This window comes from Phalacrocorax carbo, chromosome 3 (genome assembly GCF_963921805.1).
Source record: "Phalacrocorax carbo chromosome 3, bPhaCar2.1, whole genome shotgun sequence".
In the NCBI taxonomy this organism is placed as follows: Eukaryota; Metazoa; Chordata; class Aves; order Suliformes; family Phalacrocoracidae; genus Phalacrocorax; species Phalacrocorax carbo.
Window position 1 is genome coordinate 64,556,088 of NC_087515.1, and position 18,938 is coordinate 64,575,025.

The 18,938-nt window shown below is 43.2% G+C and overlaps 1 protein-coding gene across 8 annotated transcripts in view; it reads left to right on the plus strand.

Moving 5' to 3' along the window:
• Positions 1-18,639, plus strand: part of NHSL1 (NHS like 1) — a 185,989-nt gene extending 167,350 nt beyond the window's left edge. For 7 of the 8 annotated variants that reach the window (XM_064447170.1, XM_064447172.1, XM_064447177.1 and 4 more), the window contains 3 exons: positions 8,730-12,152; positions 12,693-12,822; positions 16,346-18,639. In XM_064447170.1, the coding sequence (XP_064303240.1) occupies positions 8,730-12,152; positions 12,693-12,822; positions 16,346-17,069 (4,277 nt within the window). In that variant the 3' untranslated portion in view covers positions 17,070-18,639. The remainder of the gene's footprint in view (positions 1-8,729; positions 12,153-12,692; positions 12,823-16,345) is intronic. The other variant, XM_064447171.1, reaches the window with a different exon arrangement.
• The last annotated feature ends 299 nt before the right edge of the window (positions 18,640-18,938 follow it).

Genomic DNA, 18,938 nt, shown 5'->3' on the forward strand with positions numbered 1-18,938 from the left:
CTTTGGATCTCACATGATGATTTTATTTCTAACTGCTGCTCTGAGATTTGTCCAAAGCCGTCAGGTGTCTTTGTCCATTTGTTCTTGTGGGGTGAATGCTGTTTTGTGCCTGCCATAAGGAACTCCTCCTCGTAGTGCAGCTTCCCTTCCTCCCTCTTCACTGTTCATAGTGGGCCTTGCCACCTCGCAGGAGACACTTTCTAGACCTGGAGTCCTCCTGGAGGTCAAAATTTGAATCTGTTGTTTCCCAAGAAAGCATGACACATTTATCAGCCTTGCAAATCAACAGTGAGCGAGCTTGAGAGTTAAATAAAGTAGATTTGTCCTAACCAAACCAAGATCAAAGCTGGTAACAAAGCTACGTAAAACTTAATGTTGTATTATTCTTAACAAAAGATTGCCTTCTCCTGATTCAGGTCTCTCTGAGGCTAATCCCTCAGATACCAGGCTGGTTTGAGGAGTAGCAGACACAATGCTCATCCTCTCTCGTGTGTTCAGGATGGATACTTTTTACATTCCCTTCGTCCATTTTGAACGTAATCACTTTGCTGTCTAAAGTGACATGAAATTACTTGTGCTCCTTAAAAACGCTTGTGCCGCTTAAATGCAAAACCGATACAGGACATCACTTAAACTGATCATTTTCAGGGTTGTTACAGTGGTCTTGAGTCTAGTGTAGTATTCTGAAAATTACCCACATACTAAGGTCATAGTTTTCAACAGAGATTATGTTTGACACATGTAGGACCTACTCAAGAACAGGTAGCAGAGAAAAGCAGAGTGAAGCAGAACACTCTGTTCTGCACTACCGTTTGTCGCTTGTTGGGGTTCCCGATGCTCTTTCAGGCATGTTGATTTTGAAATGGGTGACAAATGTACTTGGGCAGATGTGTGGAGAATGCTTCCTGCTGGCAGTGTTTCCAAAACTTTGAGGTTACGTTTGTAGCCAGTTCAGACAGATGTTTAACGCTTGAAAATATCAACTGCAGTTTAGCTGGTGGAATAACCTGAGAATGCAGTTGGCATCTATCTTAAAAAGAAATCTTCAGTTAATATCTTAAAAGAAGATTGTGACTATTGCCAATCTGTTTGCTAAGGTTGACAGGTTTTAAGGTATTGATTTTGGTCTTTCATCTCTGGGCTGAGCATGTTTCATGTTGCACTGCTTGGAGGTTTTCCTTGGTTCCTGTTTTAAGTTGTGGAAATTTCAGGGCTGGCAGTATTATCACTGTAGGAGCTCTCTCTGGACGGTTCCCTGGCCCGCAGCCGGCAGACACGTAGGGCTTCAGCCATCTGCCCTACAGTGGAAATTGTCTGAGGAGCTTCACGTTGCTTCCGTGGTGGTTGTAAGTCATCCAGACAGCAAAATGTATGCCAGGAAAACTCTCTGATGGCAGTATCCATCCTGTTAGCATATTACTTTCCATGACTAGAAACAAAGCGCACTTGAAAAGAGAACAGTTATCAGTGTCTTCATCTTATAGATGGAGAAACCAGGCATGTTGCAGTGAAGCGACTTAGCCAGAGTCACCCACCAGGCCGCTGGCAAGGCTGGGAATAAATTAAGTCTCCCCCATCCTTGTTCAGTGTTCCTTCTGCCTTTTCTCCCATGTCACTCCCCAAATATTTCTGTAGCCTATTTCTCTTACGCTGTCCCAAAACAAACAATGAGTTGTTTTAAAACATTCCACAGTTCGTTTGATTGGAACAAGGATCCGGACTAAACTCCAAATCAAGCAATTGCATTGAGCCTATTGACATTCTCCCTGTGGTTTCAGCTGAATAAATCTCTCTGTTTCTTCCCTAAAGCATTGCTGTGAATGCCTATAGTATTTACACAAAGATTAAAATCCCTTGGTACACCAAAGTTGCTGTGCGCAGGCTAAATACCCAACATATACAGCAGATTCTTGTTACCTCTTGTTTATCCTTCAGAAGGAAGCAGAAACTTGAGAGAACCTCAAAGCTTCAGCCAAGCTCAAACTATTTTCATTTCCTGCGAGAGAGCCTGGAAGACCTTCTGCCAGGCCAAGCTGCTGGGGTTCTCCCCTGGCTGCTTTGGCTCCTTTGGAACAAAAAAGACCAAACAGAAGAGAAAGCCTGCGCTGATTACTGGCTTGAGCTCAGTGGCCGTGGTACCCACGTAGAATTTAGCCAAATATACTGAAAGGAATCATTAACTGCACCCATGAGGCACGTGCTAAAAGTATCTTTAAACATTCCTACTTTTGAGCGTTGTAATACTGCCATGTTTTCACAGGTGTCTTCCAGTGATGAACCAGTCTCTCTGTGTAGCCTGGAAACTTCCGCATAAAAAGTGCTGTATAAATAAAATGCAAGGTGTTAGATGGCATTCTGAGACAGAACAAGAATATGAGATGCCTACCAGTTTAGAGGTGCCAGTTATCTTCTGAACAGTTATTTTTGAACAGCAAGACCCTCTCAGTACTATTTAGCAAAGCAACACCAAAGTAAGAGGAAAAGGCAAAGCATTTCCTCTCTCTGCCAAACACAGCAATGGAAAATTAGGTTTGAATACCTCTGAATTACTTTCATTGTCTTACAGAACATTAATATTGTATATTTATTTAGTGGAGTCGACGTTGGATCAAAACTGCAGAAAGGGCAAGAAACTTTGAGATGATGTTTTACTTCAAGTTTTTGTGCTCTCAGTATCTCTGCTCTATGTTGCCATTATTCATCACCTCTAGCTTTCTTCTTCAGGTGGTACCTTATATGCAAACAGATATTCTCCCCACAGGCAAGAAGATGATTCCCAGACAGAAGTTTGGTAGAGATGAACAGCTCTCTGGGAGACCCTGTTGCAGGCCTTGCTCATTTCATGACTCTTGGTTATCTTCAGCTTCCTTCACGTGTTCCAACTCCCAGATGAAATAAAGGCAGCAAAATGCCTTCACGTTTCCATGGTCCCTTCTCAGTGTCAGTGCTCTAGGATTTGGCTCTGACTAGCTTCCTTTTTCTGAAGGGACCAGGTATCTGGCTGGGAGTGTTTCTCTAGAGGTCTGCACCAGTGCAGTCCCAGGCACCGATGGACAGCTTCTGGTGTCCCGTACCCCTCCCTGTCTTGCGGGAGAAGCAGGTCCCAGGCCTGGGTATCGGTTCCACCACAGTTCATCCTTCATGTAAACATACCTCACCAAAGCAGGGGAGAGGAAACCATCTACAAGTTTTCCACCTTTTGATTTCTTCTTCTGCTAGGCATTTTGCTTTTCTTTAACCAAACAGAAAGTTTCTGTCCTCTTTCGGTTTTCAAAAAATATCTTCTAAATTATGCTTTGTGTGCACTTTCCTTGATTTATTTCAGTACTTTTTTCCACCTCAAGGTGCAATTCAGGATCTTTACAGATCTGTGGGGTTTTTTCCCATCTAAATTTTTTTTTCTTCCTAACCAAAGGGTTCAGAGGGTCAGAATGACCTGGTATGCTTTTCTTCAGCTTATTTCACTGCCTCCCATTTTCTGTAGCTCACAATGAGTGAGCTATAGGACCTCCTGTCAGTCATTAGGATGGATGCATTTGCTTTTTTGTGGCACAGCTCAGACCCCCTGTTGGTACCAACCAGAGCCCCAGGTATCATTTGGGACTGTTGAAGCTTCTCTTTTGACATGCCTTAGAGGAAACAATTCCATCTCAGCAACATGGGGGCACATAAGTCCTTCTGATCTTTGGGAACTCAGCTGTTCTATTGAACGTTCACTCCTCTTAATTGATATTCTTTTCCAATTAGTCCCTTTGGCACTAGCAGTCATTCAAGTTATGGGTCCCACAGGTAGGCAGAGCCCCAGATAACCAGTGGTCCTACAGAAATACCATGCAAATATCCAGCTGTTCAAGCCGAGTGATTCTGCATCCTGCTTCAAGCTGCAACTTTAATAGTCTTTGGAGAGAATATCTCTCTTTCAGAGTTATTGTGCCTTTTAACCAATACTGGCTTTACAGCTGTCTTTTCTCAACATTGTACATTTCCAGCACTATTCTTCCAGAGGTCAGGGTGTTACAAAGTATGTATCATCTGCTTTTTGATAAGGGGGGATGAAAGACAGAGGTGCCAGGAATATAGTCTTTACCAGAGGCTGTTCAGTTAGTGAATTGAACAGAATCAAGAAAACATAAATTTCTCATATTTTCATCAAAACTCTCCCTGAAAGGGTGGCAGTGATACGTGCAAGGATTCAGGATATTTTTTTAGCTGGCACTACTGAAAAGTACCGCAGGATTCTGTGCAGCATTTTTCTCCCCCCTGAGAGATTACAGATGCTTCATGGAGCACAGTGAAAATTCCCTAAAACTGCCATAAGCCCTGTGTACTTGTCTGTTTCTTGTTGAGTGTCTATTAAAAACCATTTAGTGTGTAAGTACTAGGGTGAAATAGATGAAGAATCTCTTGGGGGTTTTGTAACGCTAGAAGTTGTGGTGTCTGCACAGTGACTTGGCCAGGTCACCAGGTTTGGAGGATGGCTAGGTGGGGCATGAGGAAAAGGTGAAAGCAACAAATCTTAGGAATGTGCCTGTGGCACAAGAGACAAGTGCTTATAGTAGAAATGATTAGTCAGAAGTAGTTTGGGAAGAGATTACTTCTGTATGCTAGTTGAAACAAGCATGTTCTTTGTGATATCAACACACATACTTTTTATCCTCCCAATCCCTAGCTTTCTATGCTCATTTCAATGCAGAGGACCTTTCTGCTGATTCTCTGCGGCAAGTTGCTGGTGCCACCAGATCAGCCAGAGTTGCAGGGAGACAGGGAGTCTTCTAGTAGCTACTACCTGGCCCTAGGGATTACATGCAGACACTTTCTTTTTTCCATCAAGTTTGCAGTCAGTCTCAGTCCCTGTCATGTGTAATGAGCAATACCAGTAACTACCAGAGTCAGGGAAAACTGGTGTAACCTGTATATGCCTATCTCGGATCAAGGCTTGGAGCTAAGGTATGCATTTGAACCTCTTCTCTGCACTTCCATGCAAGAGGTGTTAAATATATGGGATGTTTCGCTTGTTCCACATATAGTGGGTGTCCTTTACTTGCTGCTTGGGTCTACACTGAGCATGTGCGTTAGGGAAGAGCATTTGCCCTAAGAGATATTTTCAGCATAGCAAGAAGTAGGGTAATAAAGAGAGCAGTGTAGATAGAGGCCTCCTGTGGTGGACACAGCACCGGCTGTAGGCCTGCTGCACACAAGATAATATAAAATGCAGACAAGATGACTTTTAATTACTATCACCCACATTTATCCTACCACCAAATTGCAGCCGCTTCTGACTTCATAACGTTCAGCATCTGTAACCTGATGTCTAGTTTGCAGTATTTTTCGCTCTTTGTCTGCTCAGACATCGGCCCTGCAACTAGATGGACATCTGGATGGTATTCTTTAAAAGCTCTGATTCAGTTCCAGAATTTTGGTGTTGCAGAAATCTTGTAACCTCTGGCCGCTGTTTATTTAAGTAGAGGTTTTCTGAGAGACGTAGCATTTTCAATGTAATAGTCAATTAAAGGTTTGAGCTGTCCCTTACTTGGATTTATCATCTTCTAGCTGCAGTACCAACAAAGGCAGTTTGATTTTAAGGATTTTTGAAAACCCTTGCCTTTCAGTGTTACTCTGGAATTGAGTGAGGGTTTTACAGTGCAATTATAAAAGGCAAACAAAATACTCTTTGCTACCCTTTTCTGAATTCCACCAAAATGTTAAAACTATCAATATTTTAAGAGAACACCTTAAATGTTCCTTTGGTTGTTTTCTTGAACCATCTTCCCTGCAGATTTCTGTTGTCCCTCTTCAGGAAACGGAATTGTAAAAAGAGCAATTGCTGTATTATAAAGGGCAAGTAAATCCTCGTAGCTTTGCATGAGATTGTGCATACATGTAAAGCCAAAACCAAAGCTGAAGTAATTTCAGAATATCCTGCATTTCTACAAAAAATATTTAAAACCTCAAAGTTGTGTTCCTGTAATAGAAACAGCCATTAAAAGACCCTTCTCTGACCATGTCCCATATAATGATTGAAGGATGTAGCCCTGCAGTTTATACTTTCGACACTGGGCTATCTTGCCCCCTCTGAACCCTATATTTATTTGGGCTCTGAACCATTCGAACTACAAGAGGCCTTGTGCTGGTGCAAAGACCTGCTCTCACAGGCTGCCCAGTAGTGTTGAGGTTGTAACAGTGTAAAGGTTTTCTGCTGTTGAGTCAATCTATGCGGTTTCCATGAGCACATTAGACTGGACCCGGAGTTACATCTATTCTAGTAACAAACACAGGGTTAGCAGTGATGCTCAACAGCATCATGCAGTTGTTCAGTTTGCCCTCTGGTTAGCGTGCTCCTCCAGCACCGCTCTGGCCTGGGCCAGCCAGCGGTCTCCCAGGCTCTGTCTGGGTGCCAGGGGATGGGGCAGGAGCTGCTCCCCCAGGCATTTCAGTACAGCCATCCTTCCTTGCTGGGAGAGAGCTTCACTTGCATTGACATGAGAAGGGTCCTTGGCCTCTTTAATTTAGTAGCTTAGATATAGCGCCGAGGTTTAATTTTGTATTTCAGAGATTTTAAAGCATCGCTCTGCATTTGCAGTAAATAGTATGTCCCAGTAATGCATTCTGACACTCCTGATTTTGGAAGGAGGAAAGGGGAGGTTAACAAGTCCAGCGCTGTCCTGCTTTGCCATCTGCCTTTGCTAGCAGTAACATTTTAAACAAGCATAAACTGTCCGTGTGCGTTATGCTGCTTGTGAAGTGGAGTGTGTTTAGCTTCCTTTGTGAATACAAATGTACTGCATACTGAAATGAGGGGCGCTCAGCCACAGGTCAGTATGTGTGGTGGTATTAGATACTTGCTGTAGCGCTGACAGCTTCATTCTCCACAAGCCCCATCCTCTGTCTCGTGTGTGTTTGTGCACATTTCGTAGTGGCAGAAAGAAGAAAAATACCCCATCTTTTTGGTTATTTATATAACTTAGCACACAGATTTTTATTACCAGCTATTTTTGATTGGCTAACAGTTGTTAGCAGTGATGTTATGGTTCCAGAAAAATTCGTAATGTCTACTTCGATGTTTTTCTCCCTCTTAACCTGATTCTATAGAAAAAATGCACACGGAAAGCAAAATTAAATTATTTTTCTACTGTACAGTTCTTAATAACTGTGTACAGAATATGCAAATACCTCTCTTGGTTGGCTGCAATAGTCCATCTGTTCTGACAGTATCTCGTATTAGATTATCCAAGATGTTTGCCAGCATCCAAGTATCTAGCTTTGCTGGAAACCTCTACCAGAAGCAGAAAGAGGCTACATTTTCATGAGGGCAAGAGAATCTACCCAAAGCAAACTAAATAGGCTTCAGGCTCCTAAAAGACTACTTATGTGCCTGTGGAAAAGAAGGAGACAATCTTTCTGTGTGCTGCTTTCCCTGTAGCCTTTTCAGAGCCCTCTTTTCCTTATCCTAAATGCCTCTTTTTCCCACCAAGGATAAGGATAATTAAATGTCCTTTAAGTGGTGTTTAAAGCTGCAGGATAAGATACCTATCCTCCTGATCCAGTTCCATATAGTAAATACAATAGGAGAACAGTCATATCAGGCGTGCTCCTTCACCGCTCCCGAGACTAGCTTTAAGGTGGAGAATTGAAAAAACCGATTTTCCTCTGCAGTGACATATGCAGCATCCTTACAGGCATCTCCAGCAGCACGCCTGCCTCTCGTGTCTGCTATTTATACAGTAATGCAACTGAATTGAAAAGCAACAGCCTCACACAGACTAATTTTAAAGCAGTGCTCTGGTTTGTGATTTTTAGGAGGCAGCTACCTGTAAAAATGTACCTTTAAAAGAACCCTAGAGTCCTTTCTACTGACCCAGTGATAACTGTATTTTGAACTAAAACTGTTTTTCCATTGCCCTCAAAGCGTGTTTTTTTTTTATGCCAATATATGGTTATTACTGCATTAAAAAAATTACAGTTATTTTTTATTTCCTGACGGTGCTGAGGAGGAGACGACCATCAGTATTAGCTGTTTCTTTTCCCTGCTTCTTGGAGTTCTTCCTTATGATAAATAGAAAATAGTTGTACGGAGAAATGTTATTTAATGGTTTCCTTTGCAGTGTTAGATAATGTCTTTGTATAAATGCTGTTATAGCATTTAGATGTATTATTTGTGGTAAAACAATGCATGTTTCAATGTGTTAGCCTTCTTTCAGGTGAACTGCAAGACTTGGAGAGCGCTCCGTGTCTCCTGAAATTTTTTTCCAGAAGTGTAATGCTTTTAAAAAGCAGATCTGATTATTCACATTAGTCTCCACATTTCCTTCCCCTTTTCTTTATTGCATGAGGCATTAGCATGGAAGCACACTTCACGTTTCTCAGGCTTTTGTCTGTTCCTGCTGCTTTGCCTACTGGAAGTCAAACAGTGCTACTTGGTTTCTGACATAACTGATTACTATGGAAATTATTACCATGTCATAAACAGAGGATTTCATGTGTCGAATGTGCGGCAGGAACACAGACGATTCTGTAAGCAGAGGGTTCCTGGTAATAAGGAAAAAGGGAAGAGAAATGCAGAAATCAAACGATGCCTGTGCAAAATCCATTGTTGCAGATTCTTTTTCAGAAGGCATAACCTTCAAGGGTGTGGGGATCAAGCAGTTTGCTGGGGTTTTTTGTTTTTAAATGAGTAAGAAGATAAATGTGCATTTGTGCTTCAAGGATTAATTATTTTATTTTGACTCCAGCAGTTGGCACGGGCCAAAGTGATTTCCGAGGGCATTCGATGTATGTCCCAGATCACTCTTCCACGCTAGGGAGACTAGACAGCTATCGGTCTGCTATGCAGCGCTCTGAAACCAAGGACACCAGCTGCCAGACGGAGGAAGTTAAAGTTGTGCCCCCTTCAATGAGAAGAATACGAGCACAGAAAGGACAAGGCATCGCAGCCCAGATGTCTCAGTTCTCCAGCTCATCTGGAAACATGTCAGTGATGAGTGATTCCGCTGCAGTTATGCCTGCTTCTCGCCAAAGTAGCGACATAGGTTTTCACAGCTTGCCTCGGGCTGGTGCAAGAGTCTCTCTGCAGTCCCTAGAGCAGACGCAGGGCATCTCCAGGCAGACAGAAGACATCGCTGACACTTTATCCCACCAGATAAGTAAATTGCAAGTGGATGATAGTCTTGTGCATCTGAGGAATAATCCCACAACGGGGACCCTGTTGAGGCCAAAGTCTCAGGAGGTGAGAAGCTATGACAGCGAAAAGCCTGCAAGTCCCGCATGTGTGGTCTCGCCTCATGCCACCTACTCAACGAGCATCATACCCAACGCAACGCTGTCATCCTCCTCAGAAGTTATTGTTATTCACACTGCCCAGAGTGTTGGATCATTGGATAGTAAAATGACCAACTCCACTGCCTACCCAAAGCCAAGAGACAATCCTGTTGCCAGCAGTGCAGTAAGTGGGAAAGAAGATCACCATTCTTCAAGCGGTAACTGGAGTGAGAGCAGCTCCACACGTCACTCTCAGACTTCAGATACCATCCCATCTAATACTGTCATGATGCTTTCTCTTGGTGATTCTGCTGTCTCTCTTAGTACTCCTGGAAACACAGAGACTGGGTCTCAGAGCATGAGCTACAGCTGTAGGAACAATATTGCTTTACCAAACCCTTCCCAGGAGAGCGATGGTAGGAGTGAATCTAGCTATTCAGGGGAGCGAGCACAAGCAGGAGTGAACAGCACAGACCATTGGCTGTACAAGTCTGCAGAAAACAGTGAGGCTTCTTCACACAGGGTGGTTTGTACCACGCCAGGCTGTGCCACTCCTGGTAGCAACCTGAGCAGCAGCAGCCTGGAGAGGACTTCGGTCAGGGACGACTCTACTTCTCTCTATTCTGTGGACCACGATGGTTATTACAGTTCTATGCATATGGACTCCGGACCGAAGTCAGACATGCCATGCAATAGTACTAATGGTTTTGGGAACCCCAGAGACAGCGTGATAAATGTCTTTGAAGGAAAGGAGAAGAAACATCAGGATGACCAGACAGGCCAAGGTGACAAATCCCTTGCAAGAAACATCTCTCTGAAAAAGGCAAAGAAGCCGCCTTTGCCGCCATCCAGAACGGACTCACTTAGAAGGATGCCCAAGAAAAAAGCCCAGTCCAATGGACAGGTACTTGATGAGACCCTCATTGCCACCCTCCAGCATTCTCTGCAGTTGAATCTCAAGTGCAAAAGTGGCAGTTCCCCTTCCCAGAGCCCCTGCAGTGATTACGAGGATCCCTGGGTGCTGCGTTCCCGCAGCCAAAGTTCAGTCAGTGCAAGCAGCAGCATGATGTCCACCACTGCTCCAAACCTGTACTCCCTCTGCACAGTGACTCCCTCTCAGAGCGAAACAAGTAGCATCAAGTCAGAGTACGCTGACCAGTGGGGTTACTACAGCGACTATGCCACAGTGGCAGATGACCAGGTAAAATCCCCAGTGACCCATTCTGCCAGTACATCATCTGCTCTCAGCGATTGCAGCATCAGCCACTTCAGTGATGGCTCAAGGGCTTCTGTGCCACAAGTGCCCAGTGGACTGGCCAAACCGAAGAGCACTTCTCCGGAGAAATCCCACCGGGTCACATCACCGTCGAGTGGGTACTCCAGCCAGTCCAATACACCTACTGCGCTTACCCCAGTGCCTGTATTTTTAAAATCTGCATCATCAGGAAATGGGAAATCCAAGCTGAAGCCTAAAGTGCCTGAAAGGAAATCCTCTCTTCTGTCTTCAGTCTCCATGTCTTCGTCTTCCACTTCTCTTTCTTCAAATACATCTACTGAAGGGAATGTGAGTGTGAAGAAATTGGACCCCACCCTGAGCTCTCCTCCAGATTCTGGTTCACCTCCTCCACCACCTCCTCTTCCATCACCTCCTCCACATTGCCCTGAACTTTCTCCTCCCCCTCCTCCTCCTCCAGCAGAAGTCATGGATCTGTCACCATTGCCAGCCTCTCCCACATTCCCCCCTCCTCCGCCAGAAGCTGATGTAAATTCTTCTTTTGCCCAGACTGTCCCATGGTTTCCACAAGAAGCCTCCATCAGTTCATTCTCTTCCCCTGTTCCTCCTCCTTCTCCTTTTCCCTTAGCTGTCCCGCCGCCAGCACCACCTCTTGATCCCAAACTAACAAAAGGTGCAACAATATACCCACAGTATTCTTTTAAGAAACATAACCAGGAGGATTCTTGCTACAGTCCAGTGAAGCAGCCACTCAACAAGCAAGACGCATCAAGACCTGTGATGCCCTTAGTAACTACCAAAGCATTGCAAATGGTGCAGCTGAGGTCCGTGAAAAAAGTGACAGAAGGTGAACCATCACCTGAATCTGCTTCTGAAACCCCCTCTCAGGAAAAGGGTACTGTAAATTCATCATTGCAGTCTTCCCTAAAGCCATCTCTCTCACTAAGACTCAGTAACAGCTTAGGCGAAGAGGAAATGAAAACTCAAGGCACTTCTTTTAAAAATTTGGTTCAAACACTGGCTCGGGGTTCTCCTGTTGCTCTCTCTGATAACATACCTGCACCTGACAGTGATCAAAAGCCTGCAAGTGTAGTAGGTCTAAACAAGTCTTTCGAAGCTGATGCACTGGGGACAGCTACTGAAGACACACCTGAGCCTTCAGTGCAGAGTGAAGACCTCTATTCTAGCATGTCACTTCAGGAGTCACCAGCATCTCCCAACAAGACTCAGGTCATATTGCCAAGCAAGAAACCACCTCCTATTTCAAAGAAACCCAAACTGTTCCTCCTTGTACCACCTCCACAGTTAGATCTTACTGTGGAGAAAATAGCTGAAGTGAGTGATACCGTCAGAAGCACATCAAGCCCAACTAAGGGAGACGCTGTGCTTGCACACTGCGAGGAGGCGAGAAATTGTCTTACAGATGGACTCAGTTCTAGCGAGATGGACTCTGGCAGCCTGGTTCCTGAGGGAGGAGCTGCTGGATTCACCTTCTCTGAGACAGTGGGAGCGAATGCTTTTGTGGTACAGCCTGCTGCATCACCAGTTCAAGAAGAACCCAGGCAGGAGGAGCAGTCTGCTTTTGATGAAGGAAGCAGTTCAGGCAGCAGCCAAGACAGCGGCAGTAACGCTGACGGGCACCTCTCTCAAGAGAACGAAAGTGGTGAGTCTCTCTTCTCTGACTCTTCTTCAGATGCAGCAGTAGCTATTTTAAAGAAGCTGGGGAGTGACAATAGCAATCCTAGCATTCAGGCAGGCTTCTGTAGAGAAAAGAGCCTCTTGAGGTAGTTACAACTAAAAACCTAAAGAAAGTTGCAAGGATCAGATTAATACTTCACAAGATTTCTTACAATTTTCTGACTTCTCATTACTGCAGATATGGAAAGAAAATTATGCTTTATTTAACTGTGCTGGGATTAAAACATGCTATGAAAACATGGTTGGCTTAGTTAATTTTGATTTTGCATGTTAGTGGAAACCACACAAATTTTCCTTCAGTATTGTTCTCCGCCTGTGTGTGTGAGCAAGCGTAAGCGTTTGTGCACTGCAGTTTCCTAAGCAAGCGTTGTTCTGAAATCACAATAATGGCAACAGTGCACTCAGTCTCTGCTTTGCCTTAGAGGCAGCGAGGGCTGGTGTCAGGATTATATGCCTGTTGGGTTCCCATGACGGACTGACAGTATTGTTCGTTCTCTCCGCGCAGTGGAGGTGTTTGAATCGGATACAACGAATAGTTCATTCCTGCCTAGCAATAGTTATGGGGAAGAGACGGACGGAGTGGCAACACCAGCGAGACCAAGGACTACTGAGGACCTTTTTGCAGCCATTCACAGGTACTGCATAAATTGCCCTTCCCTTACTGTCGGGTCTGGTAGTTCTTTCTTAAATTAATTAACACTGTTTTACTAAAACACCCAATTGCAACAGTCTTTGCTTTAACAGAAAGCACACATTTATCAACTTTCTACTAAGGCTGTATATGAAAAAGATAAGGAAAAGAACTTGTGTTCTGTTATTTTACAAATATATTTAATCCATTCTGAACTAAAAGCTACCAGATTAAATCAAAATAGATTGTATTATAAATATCCTGCCCCTTAAAATATCAAGTTACCGCTAGTATTTATTGTATTTTTCTCAATCTGCCATATTAACTCTACTGTTGCCTTTTCTGTGTATCTTTTTGTTTTCATTCTCGTTCTTCTCCATCTCTTTTTACTCTCTTCGCTGCTTATATGGTGCAGTTTGGGACAGAGGCTCAACGCTAATGCTTCATGGCAAGCGTGGCTGAAACTGGCAAGTAACGCAACATGTCAGTCATATGGCAAAACATATGGCAAACGCTGGATTATAGTTTGCCATAATCCAGTCTGAGGTCGGGTGTTTTGTGTCAAACTGGTTCATGAATGAAATGTGCAATACTGGCTCTATTATTAATGACATTATTCATTTCCCTTAAAAACAAAATCATCCTGAATAGGCAACTAGATGCTTATGCTGCTCACATTAGGTTCCCAAAAAAAGAAAAGCTAAAAACATTAAAACCACAAAATGAAACGTGTGCACCATTTAAACAGTACACACAGAAGACCGTTACCACTCTCTGAACTAGAGCTTCCTTGTAGACTAGAATCGATGTAGTGGTAGTGCCATCTTGTGGCTCTGTCTTTTACTTCAAAATTTAGAGGGGCCATCTCTTTTAGCTGGTCACAGAAAGTGCTTGGCAGCATCTGCATAGGTTTGTCTAGGTCTTTAAGCAGTTTGCGCATCTGTGCGTGAGTTCTGCATCAGGAGTACGGAGGGGCGGGAAAAACCTGTTGTCAGAACATGGCTGGGAGCCGGGAGACTGCAGCACTTGGGATGCGAATGCTATTTTTTTTGTTTTTGAAACGATACCGTTTCGCGCATTACAAAACTTACATATGTAAGATACTGACTTTTTATAACAGTTACCCCTTAGGACTTGGCCTGTAGGAGCTGTTCTAAAAATGGTCTGTTTGCATTCACGTTGCATGGCGCTCACTGGGACTGCGACAAATCTGTTTTGAGAATGAAATATTCTGGCCGGTAGCCTTTCTCCATTACGTATGCAAATAGAGAGTGGATCTCTGTGTGTATGCACATACCTGTAATTCATGAGTTTATGGGGAAATGGACAATGGAACTGGATGTGACTTAGTTAAAACCGCTTGACGCATTTGTTATTAAGACCTTGCTTTTGTTGGCTTTAGACTTGAACCACTCTCTTCCTTAGCTGTTAATTAATAAGAAGTGTTTTGTTTTTCCGCCCGCTATTTCTAAAAGGTGTTATTTCAGTGATTGGCACTCTTGAATATGTGCTTTGGAGTAAGACAAGAAATTTAGTGGTATGTGTGTTAAGGGCAGGAAGAACAATATTAAGTTTGAATATATATTCTACCTCTGTCTGAAAAGCCACCAAAACCAAATTTGGTTCATAAGTTTCTGCCATAATTCATACATGCTGAGAAAAGCCAGTTAGATGCTGACAGCAAACCGACCGCTCTGCACTGTATTCACGGTCTTACTGAGTTACTTCAAGCCAGGATAACTAAGTCTTTCCCTGCAGATCTTTGCAATTGAATTTTGCTTTCTGTTTATTTGGAATTTCATTTGGGTTTTGGCAGCAGTACAAGCCCAGCATTGCAGTGTTTAAAGATACCCATAGGCAGCCAAAACCCTAGCGGAGGGAAGTCTTTTCCCTGTAACCAACGCACACATGTGTTTGCATAAAAACTCTCAGAGCATCCAAGCAGCAAATTCACATGCTGCCCATGATACTGACACACAGTTAAATCTAGACAAGGTTGTTATGTTTGCCACTACTGAAATCATTGTTTTATCCCCATGCTATCTTCTGGTGTCCATTCATCCTTGGGCTGAATGGATGTTGGTATTACATCTTCTTCCAGAAAGGCAGGTGGAGGAATCAGCAGCTGAAAATAACAGCTGTTACAGCTGTGTGGGGGTATCATAAGTGATCTATGCATATACTTCACCCCTTGAGAGACAGGATCGCTCCAAAGTCTTGGCAGAGTTTATGGCAATGTCTGTTGCTGCCACCTACTCAGCTGATGCATCCTGCTATTTTGTTTTCTGGGGTTTTTTTTTTAATTACCAGTAGGCTGCAATGCATAAAGACATTTGAGCTTGCCTTAGCAAAATCTTAAGGCCTTTAAGAAAGTACAGCTAAAGATCACGTTAAGTGGAAACCTGTTCTGCAAGGGGAAGGGTCTGAATTGAACACATGCTTGATAAAAATCAGGATGGAATTATAGCATGATAATCTTGAATTTGCAACAAGTCTAGTGACTTGTTTTAAACTTTTGCCAAAACAGCGTATGTAAAATTAGCCTTTATACAACCTTTTTTAATTAATTCTTGCTTAGCCTGCAAAGAAGCAAAGCAGCTTTGCTACAGATACCAGGCATGTAGTACTTTTCTTCCTTTAATATCTCTAATAATGTGAAAATGGGGCACTAGAAGTCCAGTTCCCACTTATTCCCAGTCCCATGATTGTTTCTTAATTTTGTTTTTGAAATCGCTGCACTTTACATTTAAATTAAAAAAAAAACACCACTCTGCCCTCTCATTTGGATGGATAACTTTTATGTCAGGAAGTTGGTCTCATTCATTTAGTCAAAGAGTTGCAATGACAGAGCACCAACAGAGCAGTGAATTTTGGCTGTGCATCTTAATGGAGGCTGGAAAACTCAGTTTTCACCATTTAATGTTTGGGTTTGGGAGGGGATTCCTTTTTTTTAATTATTTAATCCAGAACGGTTACATGTGGTGCTCTCTACTCCATCTTAACTTCAGCAGTGGTGCATTGCAATATCCTTTTCTAAAGGCAAGTGCACTGAACTACCCTTCTAATTCTCCAGAGAGCATCAAACGAAATAGTAAAACAAAGCGCAACAAAACCCCCCAGCATACTCTAGATGACATATTTTTAATCAAACCCCCAAACTAACAGGCAAATGGCGTTGAGTATCATCTTCATAATGTCTTAGAAGTTGAATGCTGACTCCAGAAAACCTGATTCACTAAAGTCGCTAAAGTGTTTTGGACATCAGTATTGCTGGGTTTAGTAGTTTCATTGTTCCAGATTTGCAGAAAAAGAACAATAAACTTATTAGCTTATACCTCCAATACCTGCATCAATGCCTGTACAGTTTTGGTGGTGGTCTTACTCATGCTTTAGATTTAGATTACTTCTCCCTTATCCCTCTCTCTGCTTTAGCTTAATTCATTGTCATCCCCCTAAGCTGAATTTAATTAGGGAAGGTAAAAAGTCTAATTTTTTGTTTGGTCCTCTTTGTTGTTTTTCAAACCCAGATCCAAAAGGAAAGTCCTTGGCCGTAAAGATTCTGAAGACGACCGTACCCGCAACCATTCTCCGTCACCCCCCGTAACTCCCACTGGTGCTTCCCCAACCTTAACTACCCTCAAACAAGCCGGATCTATTCAGAGAAGCGTTCGCAAGAGCAGCACCAGCAATGACAACTTCAAAGCCCTGCTGCTGAAGAAAGGGAGCCGCTGTGACACCAGTTCCCGCATGTCTGCGGCAGAAATGTTGAAGAACACGGACCCGCGGTTCCACCGGACAAAGACGGATGCCACCCCTGACCTTTCCGACAGCCCTGCCAGCTGCTCACCCAGCAAGAGCAAACGGGCCCAGGAAGAGTGGGCCAAGAGCGAGGGCTTGATGCCAAGGAGCATGTCCTTCTCTGGCACTAGATACGGCCGATCACGAACGCCCCCCTCTGCTGCCAGCAGCAAGTACAATGTCCGCAACCGCATCCAGAGCAGCCCCATGACCGTCATTAGTGAAGGAGATGGGGAAGTGGTGGAGCAGTCAGAGGGCAGGGTCCGAAGGACTTTGGAAGAGCAGCAAGAGAGGCAGCTTGATATGTTTAACAGTGACGAAATGGACATGAATGACTTTCCATATGCTGAGGAGGCAGGCTGCAAGGAGACGTTGGATCCAACCCATCTAGACTTAATGACTCAACCAGGTACTTCAAGGAAGTATCTAAGCCCTTCAGCTGAAGAAAGTTAAAAGGCAGTGACAAAAGGCATTGGATATTAGTCTAGAAAATGACAGAGGACTAGAGTCCAGAAGAAAGCCCAGACCAGGACAAGTTTACTTTGCTAAGCATTTAGTCCATGAACTGCATGTGTGTGTTTAAATGCTAAAGCAATGATAGTTGTGCATGGTTGGGTTGGGGTGGGGAGGACTTGCTTTGAATGAATGGTCTGTGGCTTAAAGAAAAGTTAACAGTTGAATTTTTTTGTGTAAAGCCTTAGAAGTCCTCTTGCGGGGGGGTGGGGGTGGGGAGTTTTCTCAGAGCCTGTAGGGGTGTGAAGTTTTTCTTTTTCTTGAGACTGCAATTGTGCAAGCAAAATTTAGGAATAAGCCTGAAAAAGAGGAATGGGGAGGCTTCTGTGGTACAAGCTGGACATTTGCTTCAGAAGCGTTGTATTGGTGCGGCGTAGTGCATTTGTTAAGCAGAGAGAGCACAATGAGGCACGTTCACCTGTGAGAAGGTAGTAGGGTTGGTGCTGGGGTTGCGTGGCTTATTACTGGGGTATGCCTCAGTCTAAGATGAAGCGTGTCCTGCTAAAGCAACTAGGTCACCAGGTTATTGATTGGTCCAGGGTACTTTTGGTTTTTTCCTAAGGGAAATTAAATACGTAGTTAATGTGGAAACGGGAGCTGAGTTTTTATAACACACTACTAGCTGCTATGCAGCCGCACACGTACGCTTGGCGAAACACCTATTTCCAAGTGAATTGCTTCCTTGACTAGAGTATTCCCTTAGAGAACTGGAACAGCTGGATGTGTGTGGAGGATGCGAGCAGAAAACAGAAAAGTGGGAGAGGAATTCAGCAGTGTACTGCCAGAGTTTGGAAGGGTTATGTTTCTGAATTAGAAAGCAAACTTTGACTTTGAGAACTTGCACTACAGAGCGGTAGGTGGGGCCTGTCTTTCAAAACTGAAACTTGGGAGTCGTGTTTTGCCAGAAGTCTTTCTTCCATTTGTCAAAATGGGAAGGTTATTACTTTTCATCACTTGAAATACAGATACTTGCTAACTTTTGGTTACCAAAGAATAAGTTACGGTTACTTTCCTTTTTGATTTGCCTGCAGTATTTCTCTTCTTTTTTAACCTTAATAATTTAGTGAGGTTCGTTTTTATTGTATATTTTACAGATAATAAAAACATTTAACGGTTTTCCAATTGTAAAGAAGACCATTAATTAAAACTGAAATATTGGCTGGAGTTTCTGGTTCTTAGTAGGAATGAAGCTTTTAATTTTTAAGAAGAATTTTGCATCATTTGATGGCGTGCGCAGTTTTTGTATTGTTTGTAAATATTGAAAGTTGTTAAAATATCTTTTGATCTCCCTACCGTAGAATTTATACATTTTTAGATTGCTTTTAAGAAGAAAAAGCACTCTTTGTAGATTATTTATTTTAGAGAAATATGCTTGTAATCTCTTTCTTCAATCCTTTACTTGTTAGTAATGTAAATTTCAGGGGCCTTCGTTTAACTCTTCCCTTCACAAGAGGGGAATAGTGATGAAAATGCTGTGATTTTGCTTCAATAAAGAAAAAGGCTGCCAGTTGCCATATTGTCTTTTGAGTTGATTAGAATCCCCTCAAAAGGTGTGTCCCACAGCATATGGCAACCCACCGAATGCCATAAACCACGCACCCAGCTACTAATCTCCAGTTTTCATTACAAAATTCACTAATTCACTTTAGAGACAACTAAAGCGTACTTACATATCCATCCCCTTTTGGCATCTCAGTGCTGAGACTAAAAAAAAATAGAAATAATCCTAAGCTTTTTCCATTATCATTTGTGAGCATTTCTACTACTTCTCTCTTATCTGCGACCTGTCCCAGAAAACTAAAATTCTTG